At 64.4% G+C, this 27,878-nt stretch overlaps 1 protein-coding gene across 3 annotated transcripts in view; it reads right to left on the bottom strand.

The window, feature by feature from the left end:
• Positions 1-16,246: 16,246 nt before the first annotated feature.
• BAHCC1 (BAH domain and coiled-coil containing 1) overlaps positions 16,247-27,878 on the bottom strand; it is a 56,785-nt gene continuing 45,153 nt past the window's right edge. For 2 of the 3 annotated variants that reach the window (XM_047758996.1, XM_047758995.1), the window contains exons 13-27: positions 27,434-27,544; positions 25,289-25,409; positions 24,522-24,813; positions 23,648-23,830; positions 23,255-23,556; positions 22,968-23,075; positions 22,713-22,851; positions 22,497-22,611; positions 22,312-22,387; positions 22,099-22,207; positions 21,244-21,363; positions 20,916-21,092; positions 19,630-20,807; positions 18,987-19,223; positions 16,247-18,488 (exon numbers count right to left, since the gene is read on the bottom strand). In XM_047758996.1, the coding sequence (XP_047614952.1) occupies positions 18,282-18,488; positions 18,987-19,223; positions 19,630-20,807; positions 20,916-21,092; positions 21,244-21,363; positions 22,099-22,207; positions 22,312-22,387; positions 22,497-22,611; positions 22,713-22,851; positions 22,968-23,075; positions 23,255-23,556; positions 23,648-23,830; positions 24,522-24,813; positions 25,289-25,409; positions 27,434-27,544 (3,475 nt within the window). In that variant the 3' untranslated portion in view covers positions 16,247-18,281. The remainder of the gene's footprint in view (positions 18,489-18,986; positions 19,224-19,629; positions 20,808-20,915; positions 21,093-21,243; positions 21,364-22,098; positions 22,208-22,311; positions 22,388-22,496; positions 22,612-22,712; positions 22,852-22,967; positions 23,076-23,254; positions 23,557-23,647; positions 23,831-24,521; positions 24,814-25,288; positions 25,410-27,433; positions 27,545-27,878) is intronic. The other variant, XM_047758997.1, reaches the window with a different exon arrangement.

Consider the following 27,878-nt stretch of genomic DNA (forward strand, 5'->3'; position numbering starts at 1 on the left):
TACTAGTCAGATTCGTTAACCACTGAGCCACGACGGGAACTCCTGCCTGTTTTCTGTTGAAGTGAGGTTCTCCTCCCTCGATGGTTGCTAAAGACCCTCCGCTGTGTCGAGGATGCTCAAGTTGCTCCTGGCGTTAGAGCTGGCCACCTGGCCTGCTGCCGCAGCCCTGGCTCCGGTGTGCGGCTAGAGGGAGGGTTGACCGACCTTGATCTGAGAGGTGGTCTGCAGATTTTCCGGATTTATATTCACTGCTTTACTGTCCGCAAACACTTAGCGGAGGCCTCCTGGGAGCCAGACAGGATACAGCCAGAAACACAACAGGCAGAAAGAACTCACATCCTAGCGGGGGGACAAACTCTTAAGACAAGGCAGCTGTGCAGTGCATTGGAGGGGGTGCTAGCTGCAGAGGGCCAAGCTGGCACTGGGGGTGGAGGAAAAGTTTGAACAGGGGGCTAGAGGAGGCCGCTCTGTGAAGACGACATTTGAGCAAGGATTTGAAGGAGATGGGGGGAGAGAGTGGTCTCCAGGGAGGTGGACCGTGCAGCCCCTGGGGTGAGCATAGGGCTGGGTGTATTCCAGGAACTACAGGGAGGCCTGAGAGTCTGGGGCCACCAGATGCCATGAGTTTGAGGGACAGAGCAGAGAGGAGGTCAGATGGGGGGGTGCCTGAGAAGGCAGAATAGGATCCCCAGTTTCGGTAAGGCCACAGAGGCTAGGAGCAGAGTGACTTACTGAGGTTTGCAGAGACAGTGAGAAGCAAAGCCCCCCCAGCCCTTCTGAGGACCTCCGTTCTGCTCCGCCCTCCCGCCCCTCTGGAAATGGGGCTTCCGATCCACACCCAGGCAGCTCTTGGGGAGCAAAAACCCAGGCCTGGTGACAGGAAGGGTAGGGAGATGGGGGTGATGGGCTCCCCCCGTTACATGTCCCTGAAGCTCGGCCCCCCTCGTGCACAGGGGCGAGGTGCTGCCAGCCCTGCCACCCACGTCCTCTTCCACAAGGCGCCCCCCGGACCAAGCTGGGCTTCCCGAGGAGGGAGCGGGGGCAGCACCTGCTCGCCAGCCCTCCTCCTCAGCCCATTCTTCTCGCAGGAGGCTGCCTGGCCTGGACAGCCCCCAGTGGGCTGCCCGCGGCCTCACTCTCAGCTGGTGCCCGGTCTCACGCGAGGGGCTGAGGCCGCCGGTCCCTTCGGCCTTTGTGCGGAGCCCCGCCCCGGCCACCTGGGCTGGCCCGAGGCGGGAGCAGGGGCGCCCTCCGCTCCTGGAACGAGCCGCCGCAGGACGGGGAGGGGCCGGGTTCCCCAGGGAAGGGGCAAGGATTTGTCCTGGATGAGCCATGGTCCCCGAGGGCCCTTCAGAATGCGTGATAAGTTATCTCCGCGGAAGGGGCGGGGGTCGCGGCCGCCCTTGATTCTATTAGTTATTCCCCGAAGCGGAGCTGACTTAATGAAAATTCTCCTGAAGCCTTTTCTCTTAACCTTGCCGCTCGGCTGCCGGCCTGGGGGAGGGGAGGGGAGGGGAGGAGAAGGGAGGGGAAGGAGGGGGGAGGGGAAGGAGGGGGGGAGGGCAGGAGGGACGGAAAGGACCTGGAAGGAGGGGGAGAGGGGAGAGGGAGTTGGGAGGAGGAGGGGGAGAGGGAGGGGAGAGGGGAGGAGATGGGGGAGCGGAAGGGGCAAGCCGGCCCAGAATTCGGGAGCGGGGCTGGGCGGGGGGGGGGGACTACGCGAACGGCCGTCGAGAGCCGCAGCCGCCCCCAGGTGTCTCCTCCCCGCGCCCTCCCGCAGGGCGGACAGGGACCCCCGCTGTTGCGGCCTCACGGGCCCGGGGGTCCCTTTGTTTCTGGATAAAGAGACCCCTCTCGCAGCCAGATGTCGCCCACGGGCTCCAAGGGGGCCATCTCGTAAATTCTGCGTCTCCCTTTTGTACTGAAGCCTTCATTCTCTTACAATAATGACCATTCTGCTGCAAACCAGGCTTCCACCTCCCGGTTCTGGTTAGAGGAACCAGGGGATGAGTGCGATGGGGGGGCCGCGGAGGGGGGCCGGCGAGCACCGACCCTCGGTCGGGGGGGGGGGGTCGGTCTCCACGCAGCCCGGGAGGGGCGGCGCATATGCCTGATTCTGCCTCTACCCTCCAGGACTAAAGCCGAGAAGTAGCGCCCATTCACACTCGACGAAGACCCCACGAGAACCTGGGGGCGCCAAGGGGCGACCCACTAGCGGCGGGGGCGGGGTCGCGCGCAGGATACCCCGTGCGCACGCGCCCGCTGCCGCCCACCCGCGGCGCCCCGATTGGGCGCTGGGCCGTCGCCCCCCGTGATTGGCCCAGGCGGCTGCGTTCTTGGCCAATGGGCACGCGGCTCCAGGAGAACCTGGTGGCAGGGCTGGGGGTCGGGGTGGCGACGGCGGCGAGCCCGGTGGGGAGTCGTTGGGCGCCCACCTGCGCGGTTACCGAGGTCTCTCCCCCGTCCTTCAGTAAAGGAAGTGAGGCTGCGAGCGAGCCTGAGATCCTGGTCGCCCTCCAAATAATCGACCTGTGTGTGGAACCGCAGTCTGACCGATGTGAAGCCCCTGCCCCTTCGGCGGCGGGACCCCTCACTCCATGCTGGCAGGGGGTTATGCTTCCTAGGTCTCAGGAAGCTAACGAGCTTGTTGTAAAAACCGGTAGTAGCCCCCAGAACCAGCCGTGGTCTTCTCCAGTACAAAGTGTTTCTCCTCTGTAGTTGATAAGTTATTTCCCCAAAATATATAGTTTGTAATGAAGACAATGCTTAACAAACAAACAAAAAAACCATGATGGAGTTCCTATTGTGGCTCAGAGGGTTAAGAATCCAACTAGAATCCATGAGGATGCGGGTTCAATCCCTGGCCTCGCTCAGTGGGTTAAGGATCCGGCGTTGCCCTGAGCTGGAGTGTAGGTCACAGATGCAGCTTGGATCTGGTGTTACTCTGGTGTAGGCCAGCAGCTGCAGCTCCGATTTGACCCCTAGTCTGGGGCCTTCCATATGCCACAGGTGTGGGCCTAAAAAGCAATTAAAGGAGCGCCCATCCCGGCTTAGTGGAAACCAACCTGACTAGCATCCACGAGGATGCAGGTTCAACCCCTGGCCTCGCTCAGTGGGTTAAGGCTCCAGCGTTGTCATGAGCCATGGTGTGGGTCACAGATGCAGCTCAGGTCTGGCGTGGCTGTGGCTGTGGTGCAGGCCGGCAGCTGTAGCTCTGATTCAACTCCTAGCCTGGGAAGTTCCATATGCTGCGGGTGAGGCCATAAAAATACAAACAAACAAACAAACAAACAAACAAAAAACCCCAAAAAACTCTTTGGGATGATGAAAAAACTCCTAAAATGGATAGGAGTGGTGGTTGCCAAACACTGTGACTGTGCTTCATACCACTGAAAATGCCACTTGTACACTTGAAAATGGTTTTGAAAGGGCAGATTTTGGTATATGTATGTTTACAACTTTAAAAATGAACGATGTAATGTACCAAAGCCATGGAATTGTACTCTTTAAAACCGGTGAATTGTATTTTATTGGAAACAGCGTTTGCCGTCTCTTTGCACCAAAAGTGCTCTTTTCCTGGATGTGGCAGGATTCGAGTTCGGAAGGACTGACTAGTTACTTAGCAGGTGTGAGTGCTTCTCTTCTCCATCCCACCTCGTGAGTTGCGAGGGGCAGAGTGCCTCAGGGGAGCAGCCCCGCCCCCCCCCCTTTTTTGTCTTTTTGTTTTTAGGGCCGCACCAGCGGCACATGGAGGTTCCCAAGCTAGGGGTCGAATAGGAGCTGTAGCCGCCTGCCTATGCGAGCCGCGTCCGCGACCTACACCACAGTTCACAGCAACGCCAGATCCTTAAGCCACTGAGCGAGGCCAGGGATGGAACCCGTGTCCTCAGGGATGCTAGTCGGGCTCGTTAACTGCTGAGCCACGACGGGAACTCCAGCTCTCTTTTTGGTTCCCAAGTTACCTGCTACCCAATCAAGAATACCGGGGGCTAGGAGAGGCGGGGACGCTGTCCGCTGGGGTGCGGAGGGGTCCGCAGGCTGGATCTGGGAAGACCGCCAACTTCCCCTGAGCGCCGCCCGCGCTTCTGGTCCTCCGTTCGGCCGCCGTCCCAGCCGCGGCCGCTGGAGGGCGCCCCCGCACCGCTCCTGCCGGCCGGCTCCCTCCGGGAGAGCCCACGGCGGCGCCGGTGGTTGATCTCCTGGTTCACAGCAGCGTGGGCGACCTCGGACGGGTGCGGGCGGGCGACGACGTGCCGCCCGAGGCTGCACAGCAGTTGGCGGAGGTCGGGCGAGGGGGGGGCGGGGGTGCGAAAAGGCAGCAAAGACTCAGTGGACGGAGCAACCGCCACTCCTTCCTTCCAGGGCTACGCACCTCCCTGTGAACTGCTCCTCTGCAAGCAAACTTGCACCAATCCCATCTCCTGAAGGGGGTGCCTACCGTCCAGGCCGAACACGCACTCCCCTTCAGACAAGACAGCAGACAGCCAAGATCTGGCATCGCTCTCCCGTCCCTCTGGCCCAGCCGCACCACCTCCGGGCCTCAAAACCCTACCCTGGGAGATGGGGGGGGGGGGGGTCTGAGTTCGGAGGTCCTAAGCAGGTGACAGGCAAGCAACAACCAGCCTCCCCGGCCCCTCCCACAGCCCCTCCTCCTCTGGCAGGCCCCCCCGGCTCTAGCAGCCGGGCCCCAGATTCAGGCTGTTTCATGGTCGGCCGGCCAGGAAAGGGCGGCAGCCCCACTGATGGCCCTGGCCAGGGGCTGCGGCAGCTGCAAAGCTTTCTCCTCATCTCCAGGTGAATTAACCCTGGTCCCAGGCTAAGTTCTGGAAGTGGGGCCCTCAGCCAGTCCCAGGCCCAGACACTGGTCAGTGCCCTTTCTCAGCCTCTGCCCCGTGGCTTCTGAGGGCTGGCAAATGACACTCTCCCGCTGACCAGTGGCCTCCACAGGAGTTTGCTGATGAGATGCCAGAGCCTCAGGTGGCATCATAATGGTCATTTGAAATCAAGGGACAGATGTGGTCTGGCTGTCCTGGGTGACAGTGAGATCGTCACCACTGTGGCACATGAAGAGCAGAGCAAAGCTCCTTTGTCACTTGCTGTGCCTGGTGGCAACTGGGTGAGCGGGGGTCTTGGCCTGATGTGTGGCAAACCCTCCCTGCCCCAGCAGCAGCAACCCAAAGAGACGCCACCTGCCCTGAGGCTCTGGGGAAGGGCATTTGAGGAGGTGGCCCTGCTGCCCTGCCAGTCAGGGAACTGGGTGTCACTCTGGCAGCCGGACGCTCCAGCAGCTGCTTGGCCTCCCAGGCCGCGGCCAGCCTCGGGTCAGCCAGGTCACAGAGCAGCCGGCCCCTAAATCATTCCGCGCCTGCCCAAGGCGGGGGGCGGGGGGGGGGGGGCTTCCGCTCCAGGTGGGTGACCGGCGGCCCTTGCTATCATCTCCGAAGTCTGTTTCCTCTTCCCTCCGCTGGCTCCTCCAACCTCCCTGGGCGGCCTCCTCTCTCTCTGGTGGAGCCTGCAGCTTCCGGAGGCCTCCATGCCATCGAGAGGAGCCTGTGCTGCTGGGGAGCTCTGGAGCCCCCATCTGCAGGGCTGACAGCTGAGAAGCCCAGAGGGCCTGCATCCTGGATGCAAACCTGCGCCAGCCCCCGCTGAGTTTCCTCCACCGCAGCCCCAGGACCCTCTTCTGGCTTTCGCTTTTGCGCCATGCCCCTCCCTCCCTCCCTGTGGTCAGCACAGAGGGTCCCTGTCCCCACACAGCCAGGAAAGGGGTGTGTCCCACTTGCCTCTTCACCCTGCATTCTCACTGGCGAGATGCCCCCGGAGACAGGCTGTGTTGCCCCCTTGGCTCCGCTCCCTGTTCCTTCCCATTCACTGGGCTCCCGGCCACCCCGATGGGGCCTGTTTAATTGATTCAATTTGTCCAACAGTAAAAACACTCTGCAGATGTCAGCCTCCCACCACCCCACTCCCAGGGAGCCAGCAGACACCTGCCAAGGCCCTGAGGCTGGGAGTCCTTCCAGGGGCCACTACAGCCAGGCTGCGGGGGAGGCCTCTGACCCTGATGCTGCTTGCTGGGAGCTGGAGTGGGTGGCCCAGCACCCCAGAGCCAAGGAGTCACACCGAGTGAGGGCGTGCTCCACCCGTGACATGAAGAAGCGTTCTGGACACCGATCAGGTTCAAATCTGTCTTTCTTGGGGAATTACATTTTTTACAGACTCTCAGTTCTTTCCAGGCAGGTGACCACATCTTGGTCAAACTGTCCCTGAGCCGCTGTCAGGGCTCTATCTTCACCACCAACACTGGCTTAGGGGCTCTTCAAAGTCAACGGGAGCTGGAGTTCCCGTCGTGGCACAGTGGTTAACGAATCTGACTAGGAACCATGAGGATGAAGGTTCGATCCCTGCCCTTGCTCAGGGGGTTAAGGATCCGGCGTTGCCGTGAGCTGTGGTGGAGGTTGCAGACACGGCTTGGATCCCGTGTTGCTGTGGCTCTGGTGTAGGCCTGCTGCTACAGCTCCAATTGGACCCCCAGCCTGGGAACCTCCATATGCCGTGGGAGTGGCCCTAGAAAAGGCAATAAAAAAAAGACAAAAGACAAAAAAAAAGTCAATGGGGGTTGCAAAGGGCGCTGAGGAAACGGTGGGGCCTGACCTCCTGCCTAGTAGGGCCCTGTCCCACCTCAGTGGTCTCCTTAGCTGCTGTATCATGGGACGAGTGGAGCTGAACCTCTAGGCTCCCAGAGAGGGGATCCGAGCCTGGAGAGGACCTCAGGCCCCAGTCTAGAGATCGGGAGCCCTGTGTCCACAGCCTGGACAGCACTGCAGCCTGGCTGCCTCCCAGGATGTGTGTGGCCACCAAGGCACTGGGCGATGCCTCCAGACAGTTTCTGGAGGAAGGTGGTGACTTTGAGGAAGAGAGACCAGACTGAACGCCTGACCCCCTAGCCCAGCCCAGTGCTCTTTCTCCCAGCAAGGGCCCTGGCTCCTAGGGCCACCACTTTCCACCCCCGAGGGGGGCCCCTGTGAAGTGGTGGAAGAGGGAGGAGGATTTGGGGAGCGTTTGTACAGCTGGCCCGGCTGAGGCCCGGGCTTCTGTCCCTTCCCCCATCCAGCCCCTCGGATCAGGAAAGGACTGTCGCTCTAAATGAGGGCTCAGGTTAGCAATGTCCAGACACTTAGTCTCCCCTCTAAGGCCATCTCCCACGTGCTCCACGCTCCCCCGCAGGAAAAATCGGAGACTTTCTGTCACTGCCTGGGCACGTTGCAGAAAGAGCCCGAGCTCATTTTTTATGGGCTCTTCTTGTCCCCAAGTCCTGGGAGACAGGGAGAAAGCAAGGGCAAGGCACCGAGGGACGTAGCTGAAAGGGCTTGTCCAAGGTCAACCCCTGCACAGGCTGTGTTTCAGGCGGCTGGTTCTTTCTCCCATGCCAGTCGGGTGGGTGAGGAGGGGGCGAGAGCGGGGCTGGCCCCAGGAGCGGCCAGCTCGGAGGGGCCTTGACCGCAACTTGCAGCCTCCCGGCGGCCCCGACCGGGGCTTTGGCGTGGGGGCGGGGGGGTGCCCACAGCTGAGGCGCCGGGGCCGCAGGGGACCCCGAGGCGGGGCCCGGGAGGCGGGGCCGGCGGGGCCGCGGAGGAGAGAACAAAAGAAGGCCCCGCCCCTCGCTGACTGGCTCTCCGCAGCCAATTGGCGAGGTGGCTGCCGACGACACCCTCTGATTGGCTGCTTGGTGGCCAATCGGGTGCCCGGGCTGCGAGCCCGTATGGCCCCACGTGGGGAGGCGCGCGCGGCGGTTCTCGGTCCTAGGCGGGCGGGGCGCCTAAAGCCTGGGGCGCCGCGGAGGCAGGACAGCGACCTGCGGCCCCGCGGCCCCGCGCCACTCCCTGGACGCTCTCCCCGAGGACTCCGAGCCGTCCCCGAGGGTCCCCGAGTGCCCTTGGAGCTCAAAGCGCTGTGCCATCTTCTCGGCCCTCTGTCGTGCGGGGCCGCGGGTGGGTGGGGGGGTTGTGGCTGCTCCCGTTGCACACGTGGAGTGAAGTGACAGCCTCAAAGCCACAGAACCTGTTAGGGTGGAGCCCCTGGGGTTTTCTTGATCCCGCTGCTGGACCGCGGGTCCAACCACGGCTTGGGCTTGGGCTTCTCCCCACCCCACGTCACTGTACCCCCAGAAGGCTGGGCTCGGGGAAGGAGGGACCTGAGGGCTTGACCAAGGAGACTGAAGAAAATCGTCAAGGAAGGGGCAATCTGCTGTTGGGTGGTGGAGGGGCCGGCAGGGATCAATTCATTCACTGATTGAGTCGGTTATTGACAGCACCTGCTATTATCCTGAGGCCACAAACAGCGATGGCCCCAGGAAGGCCTGGAGGCAAGCCTTCCCCTAGTTTCCATTGGTCTCCCCTCCAAGCTACTCCAAGTGGAACATACAAGAATGTTCTTTGATACGGGCAATTGATGTGGTCTTACACTTTTATGGCACCTCAGACAGAGTATTTGAAAAGAGTTGAATACATGGAAAATGAATGAATCGAAGGGGAGATCATGCAGGCCAGGGCCGGCAATAAAGGGGAGCTGCTATCATGTTGACTTGAAGGGCCATGGGAGAGGCCCATCCAGTAGAAGGTCCGACCATGGAAGGAGGGTCATGGCAACCTGGCAGGGAGGGTCCTGGTTGTACATATGCTGGCCTCACGTTCCTCCTGCCTGCTCCTCACAGCTGCAGCCCCTTCCTGGCGGAATCCCTAGCGACCCTGTGCCCCGGGGTCCGCCTCCGGTCACAGGGCAGGACAGCTGGGGCGGGAAATGGGAACATGTCCAGCACCTGTTCTGAAGTGTGACTAGAAGCATCTTAGGAACACTGCTGTTTTGTTTTATTTTGTAGGCAGTGACATACGGTGTGAGTGAAATCCAGGTGTGTCCTTGCAGAGGTACCTCCCCCCCCCCCGCTTTAGGGCCATACTCCCAGCACAGGGAGGCTCCCAGCCTAGGAGTCAAAATGGAGCTACAGCTGCCGGCCTCCACCACAGCCGCAGCAACGCGGGATCCGAGCCGCATCTGTGACCTACACCACAGTTCATGCAACGCCGGGCCCTTAACCCACCGAGTGAGGCCAGGGATTCGAACCCGCCACCTCAGGGTTACCCGTCAGATTCATTTCTGCTGCACCACGATGGGCCCTCCCAGAGGTACCTTTGAAATGGGTGGGGTGGGGCTTGGCCAAGCCTCTCCCTCCCCAGTGCGGAACCATTCCAGCTCTCCAGAAGGACAGTGTACAAGTGATGAGTCGAACAGGAGGCAGAGCAGTGGACAGAGAGCACACCTGTCCGTCCACATGGCCTCCTAGATGCTCCTAGCTGTCACGGGCACAGTTGGGACCATACGTCCCCGGGGCAGGGACTGGCCTTTCGCCGTTGCCTCTTCACGGTGCCTGCGTCAGAGGGTGCTCTGCCCACGCTGCAGGATGAAGGGCCCACACATTTTTTGGGTTTTGGCTTTTTTCCACAGCCACACCTGAGACGAATGGAAGTTCCCAGGCTAGGGGTTGAATCGGAGCTGCAGCCACCAGGCTACACCACAGCCACAGCCACAGCCACGCCAGATCCGAACCACATCTGTGACCTACACCACAGCTCACAGTAATGCTGGATCCTTAACCCACTGAGCAAGGTTGGGCAAGGATTGAACCTGTATCCTCATGGATACTATGTCAGGTTCTTAACCCACTGAGCCACAGTGGGAACTCTTGGACCATGCGTTTTGCCTGGCAAGTTTAGAGACAGGGCTTCCCTCTGTGGCGGGGGGCGAGGGGGGTCATTCACTCACATCCTTTCAGGGGGCCTGTCTCTACCCCGCCAGGGCTCAGCCCCAGGAGGCGCCAAGGAGGCCTGACGTCCGTGGTCCAACAGGAGTAGCCAGAACAAGTTCAGGAGGGGGCAGCCTGAGCCAGGGACCTCTGAGAAGTTGGGAGGAAGAGGACTCCTCGCAGAAGGGAGACGAGGGGAGGAGGTGGCGCTTGAGGTGGCTTTGAAGGGCAGGTAGGAGTGGGAGCCCCGGAGAAGATGAAGGCAGGCAAAGGGCACAGGTGAAACCGTGGGGTCCAGAGATGTGGCTCCAGGGAGTCTGGCTGTGTGCACACCCCACCCCGCGGGAGTTGGGGGGCCTGGCCCAGGCGCCCCTGCCTCGGACCCCCCCTGTCGTATGGCAGCATTAGTGGGATTAGCGGGCAGTCGAATGAGAATGTGAGGTGCTAGTTACCGGCTCAGTACATACACGTGAGCTGTCGTCATCAGCATCCACTGTGGTCAGGGAGGTGGTGGGGGCTTTGGTGGGATTCAAGGAGCCCGTGTGGGAGCAGCGGGGGCTGTGGCGTGAGGATGGCCCTCAGGGACAGCAGGGTCACCTCGAGTTCCCCCGTCGCACGTGGCCGATGTCACTGATCCAGCAGCCCCTCTTTCCTGCACGGCCCGGAGGTGGGCTCAGGACCCTTGGCGCCTTCTCAGGCAGCCCCTAATCAATCGCAGCTGGCACACAAGATGACCAGGTTGCCATCCCTGCCTTGGCCAAGACCAGAAACTTGGATCCGATGGCCTGGCGTCAGGAGCGCCAACTCCAGACCTGCCTTTTCCCTGAGCCTGCTTCCCACGTGGAAGGAAACCGGGCAGGTGGACCGGATGGTGCTCCAGAGTGGGGAGGGCATGTCCCTTAGAGTGCCGTCTGGCTGCTGGGCGGGACCTGCCGGTGCCCTCGGGGCTGTCAGAACAGCCCCGAGCCCCGGGGTGGGGGGCGGTCATTGTGGTGCCCCTCGGGTCAAAAAGAGCGAGAGGACCAGGAAGAGCAGGTGGGCACGGCAGGAGGGGCGGGCTCCGTGGGGCGCTGCGCGGAGCCCAGAGCCTCAGGGCAGAGGCGCGGCCCTGAGCCGAGAAGGGGAGAGGGGATGAGCGACACGGGCTGGTCTGGGGGACAAGACTGTCTCTACATTCCCTGGCACACGCCTCTTCCTTTAAAAAATTCGCCTAAAAACCTGAGTGCACGCGTCTCAGGTTTACAGGCAAATGGAGCTTGCGTCTGTGTTCCCCATGCCACCAGCATCCCATCCGGACAACTGGCTGCCCGCCCCCCCCCTGCCCCGCCTGAGGCTCCCTGGTGCCCCCTCCAACCCCACACCCTGGAGGTGCTCCCTAGAGATGTCTTTTGCCTGATCTTTATATGTATTTGTGCAACCACACCGCCTGGCTTGAGGCTGGCCTCCTGCCTCAGTATAAGTGATGCGACTGCACCCATGCCGGGCTGTGCTCCCTTGTACGGCCGTGTTGTGCTCCGAGGATGGGCAGCCAGTCTATGTGCTTGGTCTCTATGTGCGAAAGAGCACGTGGGCTATTGCCGAAGTTTGCAAATAGCGCCGCTGTGAACACCCTAGTGCATGCCTTCCGAGTTTGTACCTGGTGACCAGCTTGCTGGGGGGCAGTGTTCAGCTGCAGTAGAAACACCAGCTCCACCGGGGGGGGGGGGGGGCCGCCCCGACTGCCTCTCTTCCCAGCAGCATGGGAGGGTCCCGGGGGCCCCACACCCATGTCAGCCCGTCGGATTGTCTGACCTTTACTCTTAGCCGTTGGCGGTGGGGAAACAGGTTCCACCTCCCGATCTCCCTGATGCCCCTGTGAACAGGATGGCAGGGGGGGCATGATTCCCACTCACAGGACAGGAAGGCGGATCTGAGGTGTGAAACCACACGGCCAGCGAGCGCTGGAGCTGCTTTGGGAGGTCCCGTGTCGATTCTGCCCCCTGAGAGCAGAGCTCAGAGAGGGAAACGGGCTGGTGCGGATATCACTAGAAGGCGCTGGGGCTGGGAGCTCCATCTCGAGGTCAGGACGGGTGCAGAGCATGGGGAACTGGGGAGGGGACGCCGGGCCCTGGAGGGGGGCAGGGGAGGCGGGTGGGAGCAGCAGGGGATGTAGGGGCCGAGGAGGGGTGGTGGGAGGGCCGTCGTGTCCGCAGGGCCAGCACCCATCTGTGGTGGGGGGAGGGTTGCTGGGTACGCACTTGTGCCCGGACCCTGAGCTGGGTGCAGGGACATCCTGGTGAGCACACACAGGCAGGGGCCCTGCCCTCACATTAATGACAGTCCTGGGAAGCAGGCAATCAAAGAAATCCACAATAAATACATAATTACAGGCTGTGAGGAGTGTTCTGTGCTGCAGTAGAGCCTGGCCTGGCAGTGACATTAGGACGGAGAATGAACCACCTCAGATATCACGCTGCCCCAGGGACTCTTAAAAGAGGTGTCCGGGCACAGGGGCGTGGGCGGGTCTGCGAGGCGTGGCGTGGCGGGACGTGGACGTCCTCGGCACGGACGGGCAAGTGGCAAGAAAAGGAGAGCCTGAGAGACAGGGGGCAGACTGCACTGCAGTCAACACTCAGTGAGGATTAGATTTAGTGTTCAGAAACTCCAAAACGACAGTGACTTGAACAAGGGTGAGATGTCTTTCTTTTTCACAGAAAGCTTCCAGGGCCACTTTGGAGGCTCCATTGTCATCAGGAACCCAGGTTCCTTCTCCTGTCTTGTTGCTCTATTGTTCTCACATATGGCTTCCTCCTGATCTAGGAAGGCTGCTCAAGCTCCAGCCATCACATGTACAGTCTAGCCAGCAGGAGAGGAGAAGGGACAAGGAAGAGCACAGCGCCTATGTTAAGGACACTTTCCACCGCACATGGTGTTACTGGTCCCTCTCATTGCCCGGAACTCGGTCTGGCTGCAAGGGGAGCTGGGAAATGTGATCTTGGCTCTGGACAGCCAGATGCCCAGTTAAAGTTGGGTTTTTCTATTACTGAGGAAAATGGGGAAGACAGATACGGGGGCAGCGTGGCCTCTGCCCCTCCCAGTCGCTGGACACAAGAGGATGCTGAAGGCAAGAACTGGTCAGTGGGGTTTATCTCTGCCTCTCTCTGCAGGCAGTGTCATTGCCCAGGGCCCGGCAGCTCAGAGGGAGGGAGGGAAGGTCTACGGGGGGGTCCTGGGGTGCATCCTTTCCGCCTGCCCCCCATGCTCTTTGCAGGAGCCCTTCGAGCAAGTCTCAGGCTGGCTGTGGGGGGGGACAGGAGACGATGAGCAGCCCTGGGGTGGGTCAGTGCCCACCGACATTAAGAGTCCTTCCACAGCGGGCCCGATGACCTTCTCGCGGGCAGGTCGATGCCAGCCGCTGGTCACGGTCTGTGATGCCTCGCTCCTCTCCCCTCCCCCGGCTGCCCTGACTCATCTGTCCTTTGCTCCTTCCAAGTCCCCCGCATGTGGCCAGATGGCTGAGCACACCGTCCAGGACTCTGCAGACCTCGGCTCAACGCTCCAAGGCTGGGAAGACGGTCTTGCGGGCAGGGCTGTAAGGGCACCATGGTCCGCCTGGGGCTGGGGCTGGCACCTGCAGAGAGCCTTCTGTAAGCCAGAACTGCTTTTTCCTTTCCTTTTCTTTTCTTTTCTTCTGGGCCGCCCCTGTGGCATATGGAAGTTCGCGGGCTAGGGTTCGAATCAGAGCTACGGCGGCTGGCCTACACCACAGCTCACAGCAACCCCGGATCCTTAACCCACGGAGCAAGGCCAAGGCTCGAACCCACAACTTCATGGATCCTAGTCACATGCCCGGCTCGAAGCCAGTCACTGTGGCAGAGGCGTCCTGACTGGCTAGGGGGGGTCATGTGACTGGAGTGCGGCCGCCCACGTGGCCTCTCGTTCGCTCGGTGGGGTGGTTCTTGCAGGTGGGGTGGTCCTGGGCGCAGCTGCAGGAGAGGCTCTTCTTGCTGCGCCAGGGGCTTCTGGGCCACGGGAGCTGTGGCCTGGGGCGGCCTTCAAGGGCTTAGTCTGCCGAGGGGAGCCCCCTGGGACTGGGACACAGCTTGGTTTCCCTGCTGATCCCAGGAATTCTTGGGTGCCCTGTGCAGAGGCTGCCCCTTCCACGGCAGTGGGCTCGGGTCCTCTTCCTGCAGGCCCCCCGACACCTGCTTCCAGACTCGGTCCAACAGGCAACCCAAGAGGGGAGCCACTTCAGAAAGCCTGGGGAGCCCCAGGGTGCTTTGCTCGGGACCCGCGGGGTCTGCTGAAGGGCCCGGTGGAGAAAATGTAATTAGCCTGTGAGTGCCGAGTCTCCGGCCTCCCCTGCTCGCCGCGGCAGAGTCTGTTTCTTATAAGTGAAAACAGATTTCCTGACAAGGAGCAAAGATCTTAAACTTGTTCAAAAGCTCCCAAATAGAAAGAGTGGTTTTAACTTTCCCTTCTCCGAAAACCGAATTGTGAGGAGGCCCCGAGGCCGTTCCGTCACTGCCGGAAGGGCTGGGGAGCCCGAGGCGCCTGATGCTGGGGAACCGAGGGCCGTGGGAGGCCTCGGGTTCAGCCCCCACCCCCCTGACAATCCCATCCGGAGGCTTTTTCCAGTGGAGCCCCAGCCCCGCTCCCAGGCTCGGGAAGAGCAGGGCCCCTGCTGGCCTCAGGGCCAGCCTGCCTCTGGGCTGAGGACTTAGGCCTGGAGCTGTTCTCCAGGTCCTGGTTTTTATTTTTTATTTATTTTTTTTATTTTTTGTCTTTTTGCCATTTCTTGGGCCGCTCCCGCGGCATATGGAGGTTCCCAGGCTAGGGGTCGAATCGGAGCTGTAGCTGCCAGCCTACGCCAGAGCCACAGGAACGCAGGATCCGAGCCGCGTCTGCAGCCTACACCACAGCTCACGGCAACGCCGGATTGCTAACCCACTGAGCGAGGGCAGGGACCGAACCGGCAACCTCATGGTTCCTAGTTGGATTCGTTAACCACTGCGCCACGACGGGAACTCCAAGGTCACGGTTTTTAGAGGGGAGGCCAGTGCAAGGTGCTCGCCCCCCCGCGAACCCCACTTCCTGCCTTCCTCTGAGCTGCTTCAGCTCTAACGTTTTCCCTCAGATTGAATCGGTTAAAGGAAGCAGCTGTGGGGGCCCCAGATGTGCTCCTGTCGGGGGCTGAGTTTCCTGGGCGAGGAGCCCCCCCGCGCCCCAGGGTCCTTGGGCTGCGGCTGCCCGGGGCTGAGGCGGCCGCGCTCCGCAGCCCAGCTTCACTGGAGGGCTGGGTTCCCCGGCTGCGGTGGCTTCTGCACCAGCCTTCTTCCTGGCTGCGCTTGAGCGGCTGGAGGGCGGGGGCTGTCAAATCCCTCCAGCGTGGCATTGTGGTGTCTGGCACGGGGCCCTGCACCCAGTAGGTCTTCGGTACCTGCTTGTCAAAATACCAGACGGATGGATGGATGGGCGGACAGGTGGAGACCGTTGCGTTCCTGCCAGGGGCGGGTCTTATCTGCAGGGGTTGAGAAAGCTCCTGGCCGCATCCCTCTCTGTGGGGAAGAATGGCTGACTCTAGGGTGTTTGGAATGGGGGAGAGGTGTCGGCGGCTCCCCTGCCAGCCCTGGGTGCCATCAGGAGCCTGAGCTCCCTCTTTGTCGGGAGACAGGACTGGTGAGGGTTGCCCTACACGGCAGGCACTGGGCCGGCCAGCTGGGGTGCCGGGTCCGTCCTGCACCTGTTTGGGCTTCCTCCTTGCAGCGGCACAGACACAGAGGCCGGCAGGGGCCTGGCAGGCCCTCGGCCTTTGGCCAGCGGAGTCCCTAGATGACCCCCTCGATGGCTGAGGCGCTGAGCCCAGCACCCCTGTCCCCCACCTGGATCTGAGCCCGGCGCCCGGCTCCCCGCCCAGCCTCCAGCCTCCTCACCCTGGCCGGGCATAGCAATTGATGCCCCTGTCCCCAGCTGGTTGGCAGTGTTCCAGACGAACTGTGAGCAGCCCGTTGTCATTTCTACCTGATAAAACATCACTTCCATTGACCCCCCCTCCCCGCCCCGTGCCATCGCTCCGCTTGCCTCGGCGGCGCACGGAATGAGTGGCGCGTTCTGTGGGGGGGTGACCCTCTCCCGTCCCCCCGACGGGCCCCGGGGACTGACTCGGGCTGGGTGTCTGATCCACCTCCGGGGAGCTGTGCAAAGAAAGGGAGGCTCGTCCTGGAGGCTCACGAAGGCCAAAGCCACTGCAGAGCCTTTCTGGCTGCCCGGGGCCCAGCGCCCGGGGGCTTCGCTTGGCTGCCGCGAGGGGAGGCCCGGCCCAGACACCCCAGTCTCCCGTTGGCTGAGACCCCGGCCTCTGGGGTCCCTGGGGAATCCCCGTGGGACACGCGCGCACACACACACCGGGGTGCAGTTAGGGTTCCGGGACCACCGAAAACCTGTACAATCGGTCATAGATTTATTCTTGAGCAAGTTATCAATAAAAAATTTAATACCAAAGGCCTTTACATATAGAGTTTGCTGTTCATAAAACCTTTGTTTTTTTGTGTTTGTTTTTTAGTGTTTACATTGAAAAAACTTCAACCACCCTCTTAGTTTACACATGTACAAGAGTCGTGCTTTCTGCCAGGTTTAACCACGGCTGGGGGGCCAGGCGGTCTGCACACACGCGGCGAGGCCAGGAGGAGGAAAGCAAAGGGCAGAATTCCGCGGAGGAGGGAAGAGGACCAGCCGGCGGCAGAGAACCCGGAAAAGGCAGCCTGTTCCTTGGCTCCCGCCTCGCGGCTGGGGGTGATCGGAGCCTTGGGTGCTGCTTTCCACGGCTGGGCGTCCCCCCCGCGCCTTGGCACTGGCTGCCTCTCCTCTGTGGAGTCTTTCTGCCTCCCCAGCGGAGAACCTCGGCCGCCGTCTCCGGGACGACCACCAGGAATGAAGTATTGCACAAAGGCGAGAGCTGGGCTGGGAGAGGGAGCTGGGGTGCCGGGGACGCCCCCCCTCCCCCGCGGGCCCTGTCCTTCCTGCGGGGAGCGGCCAGGAGCCGGGGAGGGGCGGGTGGTTTCCTGGTTAGAAAAAAGAGGGGGCTGGGCAGCCAGCGACATCCCTTCCTTTCTGGGTACCTGGGCTGTGTCTGTGGGTCACACGAGAGCTCGTCCTAGGGAGCAGAGGCTAACTTGGGGTGCTCTCCTGGGGCTCCCAGTGGGCCCCGGGAGCCTCAGTGCGTGCTGGGGACGAGGGCTGTTGGGCCTTGGGTCTGGCTTGCCCTGCCTGTTCCTCTTGGCCTCAGGAGAAGTGAAGGGGGGACTAGCTCTCTGGGGTTTCTGGGGGGCGCTGGCAGTCTGGGACACCTGCCCGACAGCCAGGTCGCTGGGCAGAGGGGTGAACAGTCCCCCAGGGGTGCTCCCCGCATGCGAGGCTGGGCTGTGGGCAGGAGGAACACCGCTCTGTGCCCCAAGCGCCAGCCCGCCAGGCAGTCGGGTCCTGCCCGGCACGTCCCCATGAGCTGGCGGGGGCCACGTCCCTCCCTGCTCTGAGTGGAGGCCGGACCAGCGGGCCACTGACACGAACATCGAAAGAAACTGGGGACATTCGGGAAATAAAATCAAAACATCACTTCTTCATACGGAGAGTTTTAAAATAGCATTTGTTCATTTTTGTTTCGTTTTAAACAGAGGTAAGATACATATGGCTGCTGTCACCCCCTCGGGCTGGGGCCCTGCTCCGGGGTCCCTGCTCTCTCCGCGGGGTCCTCACCGTCGGAGCTGCCCCTCGCTGCCCTCTTCCCGGGAAATGAAGTATAAGGAAATCAACGCGCGTGTGGCTCCCCCTGTTCGACAGTCCCCCCAAAAGATCGGCGGGTGCACCCCAGGGTCCTGTCCGCCCCCTCCTGTGCGCCCCCCATCCCAGCTGCCTCTGTCGTCACAGACGCCCCAGCTGGAACTCAGCTAGGCTGAGGAAAACAGTGCATTTTCAAAGAAAACCTCCTCCGAATGAAACAAAAGTCTCTAAACACACACACACACACACACACACAGGCACCCACGCACGCATGCACGCACGCACCCACGCACAGCCTTGTCACGCGTGTGGGGAAAACAAAATCCTTTTCCACGTTTTTCCATAAAACTTCCCCGCAGAAATACAATATTTACAGAGAGAAATAAATAGACGACACACCTGATTTCTGCTTTCCCTGGTGGGAGACAGTGGGAGGTACTAGGGAAAATATGGCTTGGATTCTACGCGCTCGTGAACTGCCGGCGGGAGAACGGCGAGGGCCGGCCGGTCCCCCGAGGGGCGCAGCGGACCCTCTGCCGCAGACGTGTGGGGCTGGGTTCGGACGCCCAGGAGCTCTCTCTCGTTCCAGGGAAAATCATAAAAAGCCTGGATCTTGCCTCGGTGGGTTTGCATATTGGCTCAGAGCCGCCCCCCAACGAGGGGCGGGCGGGCCCCCGCTTGCACCAGGCACCGCCTGGCCTCGGGTCGGCAGGCCAGTCCGGCCCGGGGCTCAGCACAGGATGGGCACGCCGTCGGCCGTCACCAGGCGCCCAGTGGTGGGGTCGTAGGTGCCTGCCAGGTAGTAGAGGTCCCTCCGGTCCTGGTACTTGCGGCTCCGCGTCATCTGCTCGTACTGCTCGCGCCCCACGACCTGGCACTTGTGGGAGATGGTCTGCACGTCGTTCTCGTCCTCGTGGCAGGACTGGTACAGCGCATTCTGGGGGGTGGGGGTGGGGTGCTCGGGGTTGGGTCCGGCCTCAGCCGGCACCCGGCACGCCCCACCCTACAGGACCCTCGGTTCTGGAAGGCTCCCTTGGCTACGCTTTCATTTACACGGTGTGCCCAGGGGGTCTGTGCCCAGGTCCCCGGCGGGGCTGGCAGAGGGGGAGAAACACTTGTTTCTGTACCGTCTGCAAACACGGTTCCCAAGGGACAGCGGGAAGGGTACGGGGCGGGGGGGGGGGGCGCTTCTGTCTTGGGTGGGTTGACACAGGGAGGGAGGGACCTGAGGGCTCGGGGGTGGGGGTGCCGAGGACCCGGCCTGTTTGGTGCTTCTCGCTGCCTTGGGTTGCAGACCCCCCACCCTTGGGTGAAACGGTCACTCACTTCCCGGAGAGCCACGGGGGCACGGCCAGGGAGGGACCTGGGGGGTGGGGTGTCCTTAGACTGCAGGTGCCTGCGGCTGCCGCACCCCGCGCCCTGCCCCCGGGCCCACCTTCCCGTCGCTGTGCCGCTTGCCCAGCCTGGTCTCCTCCGGGTGGTAGAACCACTTGACCTTCACCACCATGTTGCTGCCCCACGACTCCCACATGCTCTCGATGCGGCCGATGTAGGGCAGGTTGGGCCGCCCGGCCGACAGGAAGACGGCGCAGTCCCCGATGCGCAGCGTCTCCTTGCCCCGGACGATGGCCTTGTAGAACAACTTCCGGGCCTTCCCCTTCATGCCGCGCCGCTGCGGAGACAGCCGGGGCCAGAGCGCGGTGAGGGCCCGGGGGGGCCTCGGGGACAGGGCGGGACGTGGGCGGCTGGCTGCAGACGCGGGACGGGGCTGGCCCCGCCCGTTCCCCCCCCCCCCCCCGCCGCCACCCCCCATCCTGACAGCAAGACCGAAGGCCCGCGAACAAACACTGCATCTGGGAGCAGAGGAAGCAGGCTCGCGAGAGTCCACGGCGGCCTGGTCTCCAAGGACGAAACCGCGCCCAAACGCACGTCCAGCCACGAGGGTTGGGGCGGTGCAGCGGAGCCCCCGAGGCCCTCGCCACGCCCGAGGGCCGTTCAAGGGATGGGAATGGCGCTGGGCACGAGACCGCCAAGGAGGACCACGGCACGCGCCGTGGGGGCGCCCCGGGCCCGCCTACCTGTGTGGGGCTCCCCGACCACTTCCAGAGCTGCCGGGCAGGCAGGAAGGCGGAGATCTTTGGCCGGTTTTCCACGGAGGGCAGCCGCTGCCTCCGGGACAGCTCTTTGGCTTTGGAGAAGCTCAGGGCCTCCTTGCGCTTGAGCCTGGGTCTGCTGCCGCTGGGGCCCGCGCCCGCGCCCCCGCCGGCCCCTGCCGTCCTGGACAGGAAGCAGCGCTGGGCGTGTGCGTGCGGGCCGCCCCCCTTGGAGCGCAGGGCCTCAGGCTGGGCCAGGAGGGCGGGCACGGGGTGGGTGAGGCAGGTCTGCAGCAGCAGGGCCGGGTCCTCCTCGTCCGAGCTGTAGGAGGAGCCCTCGTCATCCGAGGAGCAGAGGCTGGAGGTGGACAGGGAGCCGGAGGAGGAGGAGGTGGACGAGCCCGAGGAGGAGGAGGACACGGACAGGCGGGCGAGGAAGCCGGAGGGCACGCCGGGGGCCAGGCTGGGGCCGTCCTCCTCCTCGTCCGAGTAGGAGCTGTGGCAGTCACTGTCGCAGGGCAGCGGGTACTCGGCCTGGCCCGCGAACTTGCGCAGTGCCAGTCCCATGGGCAGCGGGTGGACGGGCGCCCGCCCCTTCCTGTCCTTGCCCACGAGGACTGGGTGCCCGTAGCCAGGGCTGGGCAGGGGCCGCCCCGGCCTGGGCCCTGCGTCCTTGTCGCCTGCGTGCAGCGCCTTGCAGTTCTTGCTCTTGGGGGAGGTCACGCCCTCGTGGTCCAGTTTGACCAGAAACTCGCCGCCCACCCTCCGCCGCCCGCCCTTCTCAGCCTCTGCCCGCTCGGCCTTCTTGGCCCGCAGCAGCTTGTGGGCGCCCCCGGGCAGGCCGGGTCCAGCCCCACTGACGAAGGGCGTGTAGGAGCTGGCCAGGCTGCTGAAGGAGTCGGCGCGAAAGCCATTGCCAAACACCGGCGCGGCCACGCTGTGCACGGGGAACAGCGCCTCGCGGGCCCGCAGCTTCTTGGCGCTGCCGTTGAGCTGGAAGAGGTTTTGCAGCGAGCCAGGCCCCTTGCCGCCCGCCGCGGCCACCTTCCGCTTGGTCTGCGCTACCGTGGACCAGCTCAGCAGCGGGCTGCCACGACGGCCCAGGAAGTGGTCCGAGGCCCCCGTGGGGGGCTTGGTGCTGGCGCCCAGGAGCTCCGCTTTGCCTGGGGAGGGGCCAGGTGGAGTCAGAGGCACCACCTGCCCGGCCCCTCCTGGGCCCCCCACCCCCGGGGGTGCTTCCCCAGCCGAGGTCCCGGCGGCCCAGGGAGTACCGGCTTTGTCTTTGCCCACGGATTTCTTCCCGGGAGGCTTCGAGGCTTCGGGGCCGTCGTGTGCCTTGGGAGACAGGCTGGGGGCTGTGGTCTCACTGGGCGGGGGTGCCTCACAGGACGCTTTCTTGGTCCTCCGGCAGCTGCTGGACACCAGCAGGGCTGGCGAGGGCTCTGTGCCTGCGGAGCGGACCAGCGGCCTCAGCGCTGTGCCGCCAGGGGGACAGCCTCCCCTCGCTCCCCTCCTTAAGAGACTCTCTGGGCCCGGGGGGGGGGGCGCCCAGCCCAACTCCAGCCACAGCGGCTGACCCTGGAGGGCCCTGGGGCTCACACTGGATCTTGAAGTCCGGAGGCAGTAGTCGGATATTGGAGACGGCGATGTGGCCGGTGTCCCCGTCGTCAAACTCCACCACCACGGAGTCCAGGTCCTCCTCCTCGTCACTGGAGGCTCCTGGGGACAGGGCCCACCTGAGCACGCGGTCCTCCGCTCAGGCCCACGGGCTTCTCCCCGGAGGCCGGGGCGGGAGGATGACAGGACGGGCTCCAGAGCGCCTGACAAATGACTCTGGGACATTCTGCTCCCTGATCACATCTGACCTTGAGCTGCCATGGCAGCCGTGAGCAGCTCGCCTCGCCTCCGCCTCCCGCAGCACGGCTGGAGCGGCAATATTACGGCCATCCATCACCCCCATCCCAGGGCACCCACACAGGGCGGGGGGCCCCCGACCTCCCCCGGTGCACACAGTGTGAAAACACATGCGGTGGCCCGAGGCCTCCTGCCTGCAGACCCATCAGACCGCAGGGTCCCCACATCCGCTGCCGGGGGTGGGGCAGAAGGATTCTCCCCCAGAGAGCTGTGCCCAGGTGACCAGTTCAAACCGCCAGGTCTGGGGCTCTGGGTCCCCCTCTCTGCTAGGCCTTCAGGACGGCCAGAGGCGCTCCCTGTCCCCCGCCCAGGTACCTCTCTCGCCTTTTCCTGGCGACCAGGGAGCTGACCTTATCATTTGCTCTGTCTGACCGGCTCTGCGCTCTGCGGGGGAAGCAGGGCCGGTGGGAGGCCCTTCCGGGCCCTCTGGGGATCTCGGAGGGGACCCTGCAGTCTGCAGCGTTCCCCGGGGGGAGGGGCCGCTGGCCTTGCGGGGTGGAGGGGGGGGGGGAGGGAGGTGGGGGCTTGAGGGGGGTGTACCTCGCACCACGTTGCCTGGATACAGGCAGCGGGACTTCTGGCTCCAGTAGGCGCAGACCCTCGTGCCGGGCGGGAGGTACCTGCTGGATTGCGGCCGGACGTCGAGCACCTGCAGAGACAGGAGGGGCGGCGGCCGTGAGAGGGCGGGGCTGGCCCGGGGGCGCCTGGGAGGGGCTTGTGCAGCCCCGCCCCCTCCCTGGGCGGCGCCCTCACCGCCTCCTGCAGCAGCTGCTCCAGCGAGTAGATCCTCTGCCGGTTGCCTCTCTCGCCCTCGATGACGATGCTGTAGCTGAGGGAGGGGGAGGGCAGGGAGCGTGGGTCGGGGCCCGCGGGTCCGTCCCCCTCCCCGCCCCGCGCCGCCCTTCCCGGCCGCGGCCGGTCCCCTTCCCGGGCCTCACATGTCGGGGGGCTGCAGGGTCCTGACGCTGCCCGCGTACAGCAGGCTGTCCTCCTTGGGGATGAGCACCGGCAGCCCGTCCTGCAGGTCCTCCTTGTGGATGGTGCACGAACGCGCTGGGGACACGCGGCGGGGGCGGGGGGTGAGCTCCGGGCCGGCCCCGCCCCTGCCCGCCCTCCGCTGCCCCAGAGCGGAGCCTCCCCGTCGCGCCGCTCACCCAGGGCAGCGCTCTGCTCGGCGCTCAGGGGGCCTCTGGCCTCCTCCTCGTCCTCCGAGAGGCTGCTGCTGTCCTCGAAGGCAAAGTCGTCCTCCACCGCGAAGCTCTCCAGCAGCCGGCTCACCGCCTGGCCCTTGCCCTGGGGGGCCAGAGGGGTCAGCTCCCTCGGGGGTGGGGGATGGGGGGGTGCGGGGGGGGGGGGGGGGTCAGGGTCGACTGGGCCCTGAGGTCGGGCCGGGGATGCTAGCTAGCTACCTGTTTGGCGCCGGCCTTGGCTTTCACCTTGCCCGCCTTCCTGCCTCTCCCCAGGATGGCCTTGGCGTTGCGGGGTGACAGGGCGATGGACAGGGCCCCGTTCTTCCGCTGCGGGAGGGGAAAGCCTGAGGTGAGGGTGGCACCAGCCTCCCTGCCCGCGGGCTGCCCAGGGTGCCACTCAGGCTGACCCGGAGTGACCCTGAACGTGGAGTCCCAGGGTGTGACTCGGTGTGGCAAGCGGACAGGGGTGCCTGGCGCCCACCCCGCTGGGGCCCGCTGGCCCTCACCCGCAGCCCTGGCTGCAGCACCGTGCTCTTGCGGGTGGCCCTCTTGAGGCGCTCGCTGGCCAGCCTGCTGCCCTCCGCGTGGCAGGTGAAGGCCCGGGAGGGGCTGCCGAGGGTGTCCCTGCCGGGCGTGGCCCCCGGCTCTGCCCGCAGGCTGCCCTTGGCCTTGCTCTTGGTTTTCTTCTTGCTGGGCCCGCCTGGGGGCCTGTGCCCTGGGGCCCGCTCCAGCTTGCTGCCCACCTTGGCCTTCACCGTCCTCCGCTTGACCTTGACCTCCCCCTCAGGGCTGGACAGGCGGCAGGCCCCTGTGGGAGGGAGGGAGGCGGTTGCAGGGGCCCGGCTGCCCGCCGGGGCCCCCACCGGCCAGGCCTACCCCGGCCCCTCGCCCGTGGGTACCTAGCAAGCCCTGCCTCTCCTTCTTCTTCTTGGCCTTCTGGTTGGCCTCCATCTTGACCACGGAGGAGGGTGAGGGCGCCAGCACGGCCACGCGGGCCCCAGCGTGCAGCGCCAGCCCAGGCTCCTTCGGGGGTGCCTCTGCCTCCAACAGACCCTCACAATTGTCACTGTCCGAGCCGCTGCCTGGGGAGGAAGGCAGGCCAGGTGACTCCGTGCGGCGTGTGGCTCTGCTGGGGGCCGCGTGGAGGCGGCGCTGGCATCCCGGGGCCGCTCCGGGGCCGGCACCTGGGCCAGGTGCCCGGGCGCAGGGGTTCGGTCTGGGGTGGGGGAGGGGCGGGCCTCTCGGGCCCTCCTCCTCTGCCTCGGCTTTCCTTCCTCGTGCCCCGTGGGGTGCGCAGGGCTGGGGTCCGCTCCCCAGGGCAGCCCCTTCCCCCTTATCCTCCTGCCAGATGCCCGGCTGCTTCCTGCTTCCTCTTCCCTCCCTTTGTTCTTTCTCGGGAGAGCCCTGGGGCAGGGGGGTGGCAGGGAGGAAGCCTCTATTTTTCCAGGCTCCGGTTTCTGGAAATGTGCATTTGCTGGGGGCCAGATAACCCCACCGGGCCAGCCCCGCCGGACACTGCAGGAAGGCGGGCTGGAGCAGGCAGGAGAGCTAAAAATAGCCCCAGGATGCATCCAGCAGCCTTTTCCTCCCTGTGGCCACCCCCCCCCCCCATGTGGAAGTGGGGCCCAGAGAACTCAGCCCAGGCCAGCGAGGGGTTCTCCTTGGTCCGGCACAGCCCACACGCCCTGACCGGGCTCCGGTGGCTGTCCCGGCCCCTGCCCACCCACTCCTCCAGCCCCAGCGGCCTTGGAGGTCCTGGCTCTGGTAACTTGCCTGCCTGGCGTGCCGTGGCCGCTGCTGGCTGGGCCGGGAACTTAGGCGTCTCCCTGCTGCCAATGCCACCGTCTGGTTGTGGGTGCCGGGCTGCCCCGGTCACCTTGGCGCTCTTGGCTCGAGACAGCTTCTTCCGGATGCGACCCCCTGGGGTGGCCTCCTTCCGCCTGAAGGGGCTGAGGCCCGCGGGCAGTCCCTTGGTCTTGACCTTTGGCTTCAGCTGGGCCACCTTGTGGGCCACTGCGGATGCCAGGTCACCCTGACTGCTGCTCTTCTTGCACCGAACTTTCTCCTGTGAACACGCAGGGGGAGGCTGCACTCACCGAGGGTCCCCGCTCTGCACCACCGCCTTCGGCCTTCAGCCGCCTCCACCAGAGCTGGGCTTGGGAGGTGGCACCTGCCCGGCCTTGCCCTCCAAAGGGGCTGAGCGGCAGCCTGGCTCCGGGGCACAGGGCCTGCCCACGGCAGCCTTCACTTGGGCCTGTCCTGTCCCCCACTTCGCAGCCTCCCTAGACGGCCCAGCCAGCTCCGGCTCAGGGGAGGGAGACCTAAGGCCCAACCAAGTGTCTGTGTGGGTCCTGGACAGGCCCAGCCTCCTGGTCTGACACAAAGTGACAACAGACTCAGACCCACCTCTCCCCTGTCCCTCCCAGGAGCCCAGGATGGAGGCGGGGTGGGGAGGGGTGGGGTGTCCACGGCCTGCTGCCTGTCCTGTCCGTCTGCCACCCTGCACCAGGGCCTGAGGGCCAGGCTGCAGTGGGACTCACCGCAGAGGCGGGCTGCAGGCCCACGTAGGCACCCTTCTCCAGCCGGCCTCGCTTCTTTGATGGCTCGTCATCGCCGCCCCGCAGCTCGGCGCACAGCAGGCTGAGGCTGGACCGCACTGCCCTGGGAGCATGGGGGTAGGTGGGCACGGGCCAGACGCAGGCACCCTTGGCGCCCGGGCCTTGTCCCCCTAATAGCCCTTGTGATGGCGGCCAGGGGTCTGGGAGGGTAGGGCAGCTGCACATCTGGAAAACCCATGTGCCGCCCCGAGGGCCCCCGCTTCTGTCCCGGCCAGGCTCCTCCGAGCAGGCAGAGCCAGTGCTGGGCCCCCACGCACCCGCTGCCCTGCCAGCCCCCTCTGCCCACTGCCTGGGAAGAGGCAGCCCGGTGCTCAGGAGCCAGGGCTCTGCAGCCAGCTGAGCAACTGAGTGGCCTGGGCTGTGGCCTCAGTCTTTCTGCTTGGAAAACGGGGGTGCTTTTAATGGTGCCCCTCTGCTAGGCTGGCCTTTAGGGGAGCAAGGGTCCGTGGCTGCAGCAGTTTGGAGCAAAGAGGGCGTCGGGAGACGCTCCTGGGAACAGGGTCCACCCCCAGCATCTCTGCCGCTGCCTGGGAGAGAATGAGGGGAACGGTGGCCAGAGAGACTCATGCCTAGGCTCTGCCTTCCAGCCCCCAGAGACCCCTGCTGCTGGGCCCAGACCTCCCCCAGGGCTCTGTCCTCTGCCCTCAAGGGAGGGACTCTGTACCCATCACCCAGCTCATAGACAGGGCCACGAAGCTGCTGACGCTGAGCGGGTTCCCTGTGCCCCAGTGGTGTGAGGCTGCAAGCGTGGCTGGGGGCTGGGCCTCTCACCTGCCCCCTCCTCACCCACACAGCGTGGATGGAAACGAGTCCCAGGTGGAGGCTGAGCGCTCTGGCCTTGAAGGGCCGGACCGTACATTTTACCTTCCTGCCCAGAGAGGGCTGGTGGGAAGCCGGCCTGCAGCCATGCTTGGCCGGCAGGCCTCAGCCCTCCCGCTTGCTGCCGGGGTCCAGCCGTCGGCAGCCTCCGTGGGGTGGGGGCCCCGCGGCGGGATGAAGCGTGAGGTGGAGCCTGAGGTGGGGAGAGGGTGCCACGACCCTTGGGAAGAAAGGGCCCCGGGCTCGGTTTCCTTCCCGGCCCAGCCAGGGAGAACACGGCCGCGATGCAAACACAGGGCCCAGCTTCCGGGCTTGGCGGGGGCTTGGTACCAGGCAGGTTTGAGAGAAGCATGGGGCAGTCTTGCCAGGGGCTCCCCAACAGGACCCCTGGACGGGCCCTGGCCTCAGCCAGCAGCCCCCACCGTGCTGGCTGGTCCTCAAAGGGAGCCCCCTGGAGCTCCTGCCCCGTGGCACCTGGGTGGGCCCCCCCCCCCGCCCCCGCCATATGGCCTATCCCCTCCCCCGCCCACAGGCGCGCGACGCGCTCCCCTCCCTGTAACCTTCTCCGCATTTGCTAATGTTTTGTGACATAAAGCCCTGAGATTAATTTTTTGCCTCTGTCTTAATTGAAGGAACCATTTAGTGCCGATTTAACTATTATTACCAAATCATCAGGATTGATGCAGTGCACACATGCCGCGCCAATCGTGTTTGGAGAAGCTCGAGGATTTATGCAAATGGGCCTGCCGGGAGAGGCAATTTGTAGCCGAGAAGGACAATTACACCAGGCCCGGGAGTGCGCCGACGACGGCGCCGGGCGGGTAATGGATAATAACCGCGGGCCGGCAGCCGTGAGCCGCACCGCAGCGTGACCAACGACTCTATACAGTGCAGATAAAGAGGCTTTTACGCAACGCCGCCTCGCACTCGAGGGGCCGGGCGGAGGCCGAGCAGGGGGGAGGCCCCGGCCCCGGCCAGGTGTGCGGAGCTGGTGTGGCCACGCTCCAGGCCCGGGGGCAGGGCTGGTCCACACTGAGCTCGGGGGCCCCGGGAGCTCACCCGCTCACCCGCTCACCACTGCTGGTCCTGGGGCGGGGGAGTGCTGGGTCTTTAGGAGAAGCTGTGAGGGGGGCCCGCCCAGCAGCCTGGCCCTCACTGCCCGGGCCTCGACGGCACCTGGGCCAGCCCCGCCGCGTGACCCCCAGCCCCAGGCACCCTGTGGGGGCCCCCACACCACCCCGGACTCACTTGACTTTCTTGCCGTCGCCGGGGCGCAGGGCAGGCAGCAAGCTGGAGTACTTCCGCTTCCTCGGCCGGCCGGGCCCCCGCCTGGCGGGGCTCCGAGAGCTCTCATCTCTCCTGGGAGCCACGGGAGGGGTGGTCAGAAGTGGACACCCGGCCCGGCTCCCTGATAGGGGTCCAGCAGAGGGCACTGCCCTCGGGGGCTGTGGGGTGGGGGGGCAGACCCTCCCAAGTCTTGGCCTGGCCCCACCGCCCCCAGCCCTGCGTCTCAGCTCCAGCACACAGCAGTCAGGGGAGCTCCCACCTCTGCCACCGCAACTTTAGGGCTTCCTTTTGCTCCCCAAACCGCCACTCCTGCCCTGGCCGCCCAGTCCCCTCACCCTTGGCCCCACTACCCCCGAGGACCCCCCCCACCCCCTTAATGCTTCTGCTGGGTGAACGCCTCATCCTC

The sequence above is a fragment of the Phacochoerus africanus genome, chromosome 14 (genome assembly GCF_016906955.1).
Source record: "Phacochoerus africanus isolate WHEZ1 chromosome 14, ROS_Pafr_v1, whole genome shotgun sequence".
NCBI classification, from domain to species: Eukaryota; Metazoa; Chordata; class Mammalia; order Artiodactyla; family Suidae; genus Phacochoerus; species Phacochoerus africanus.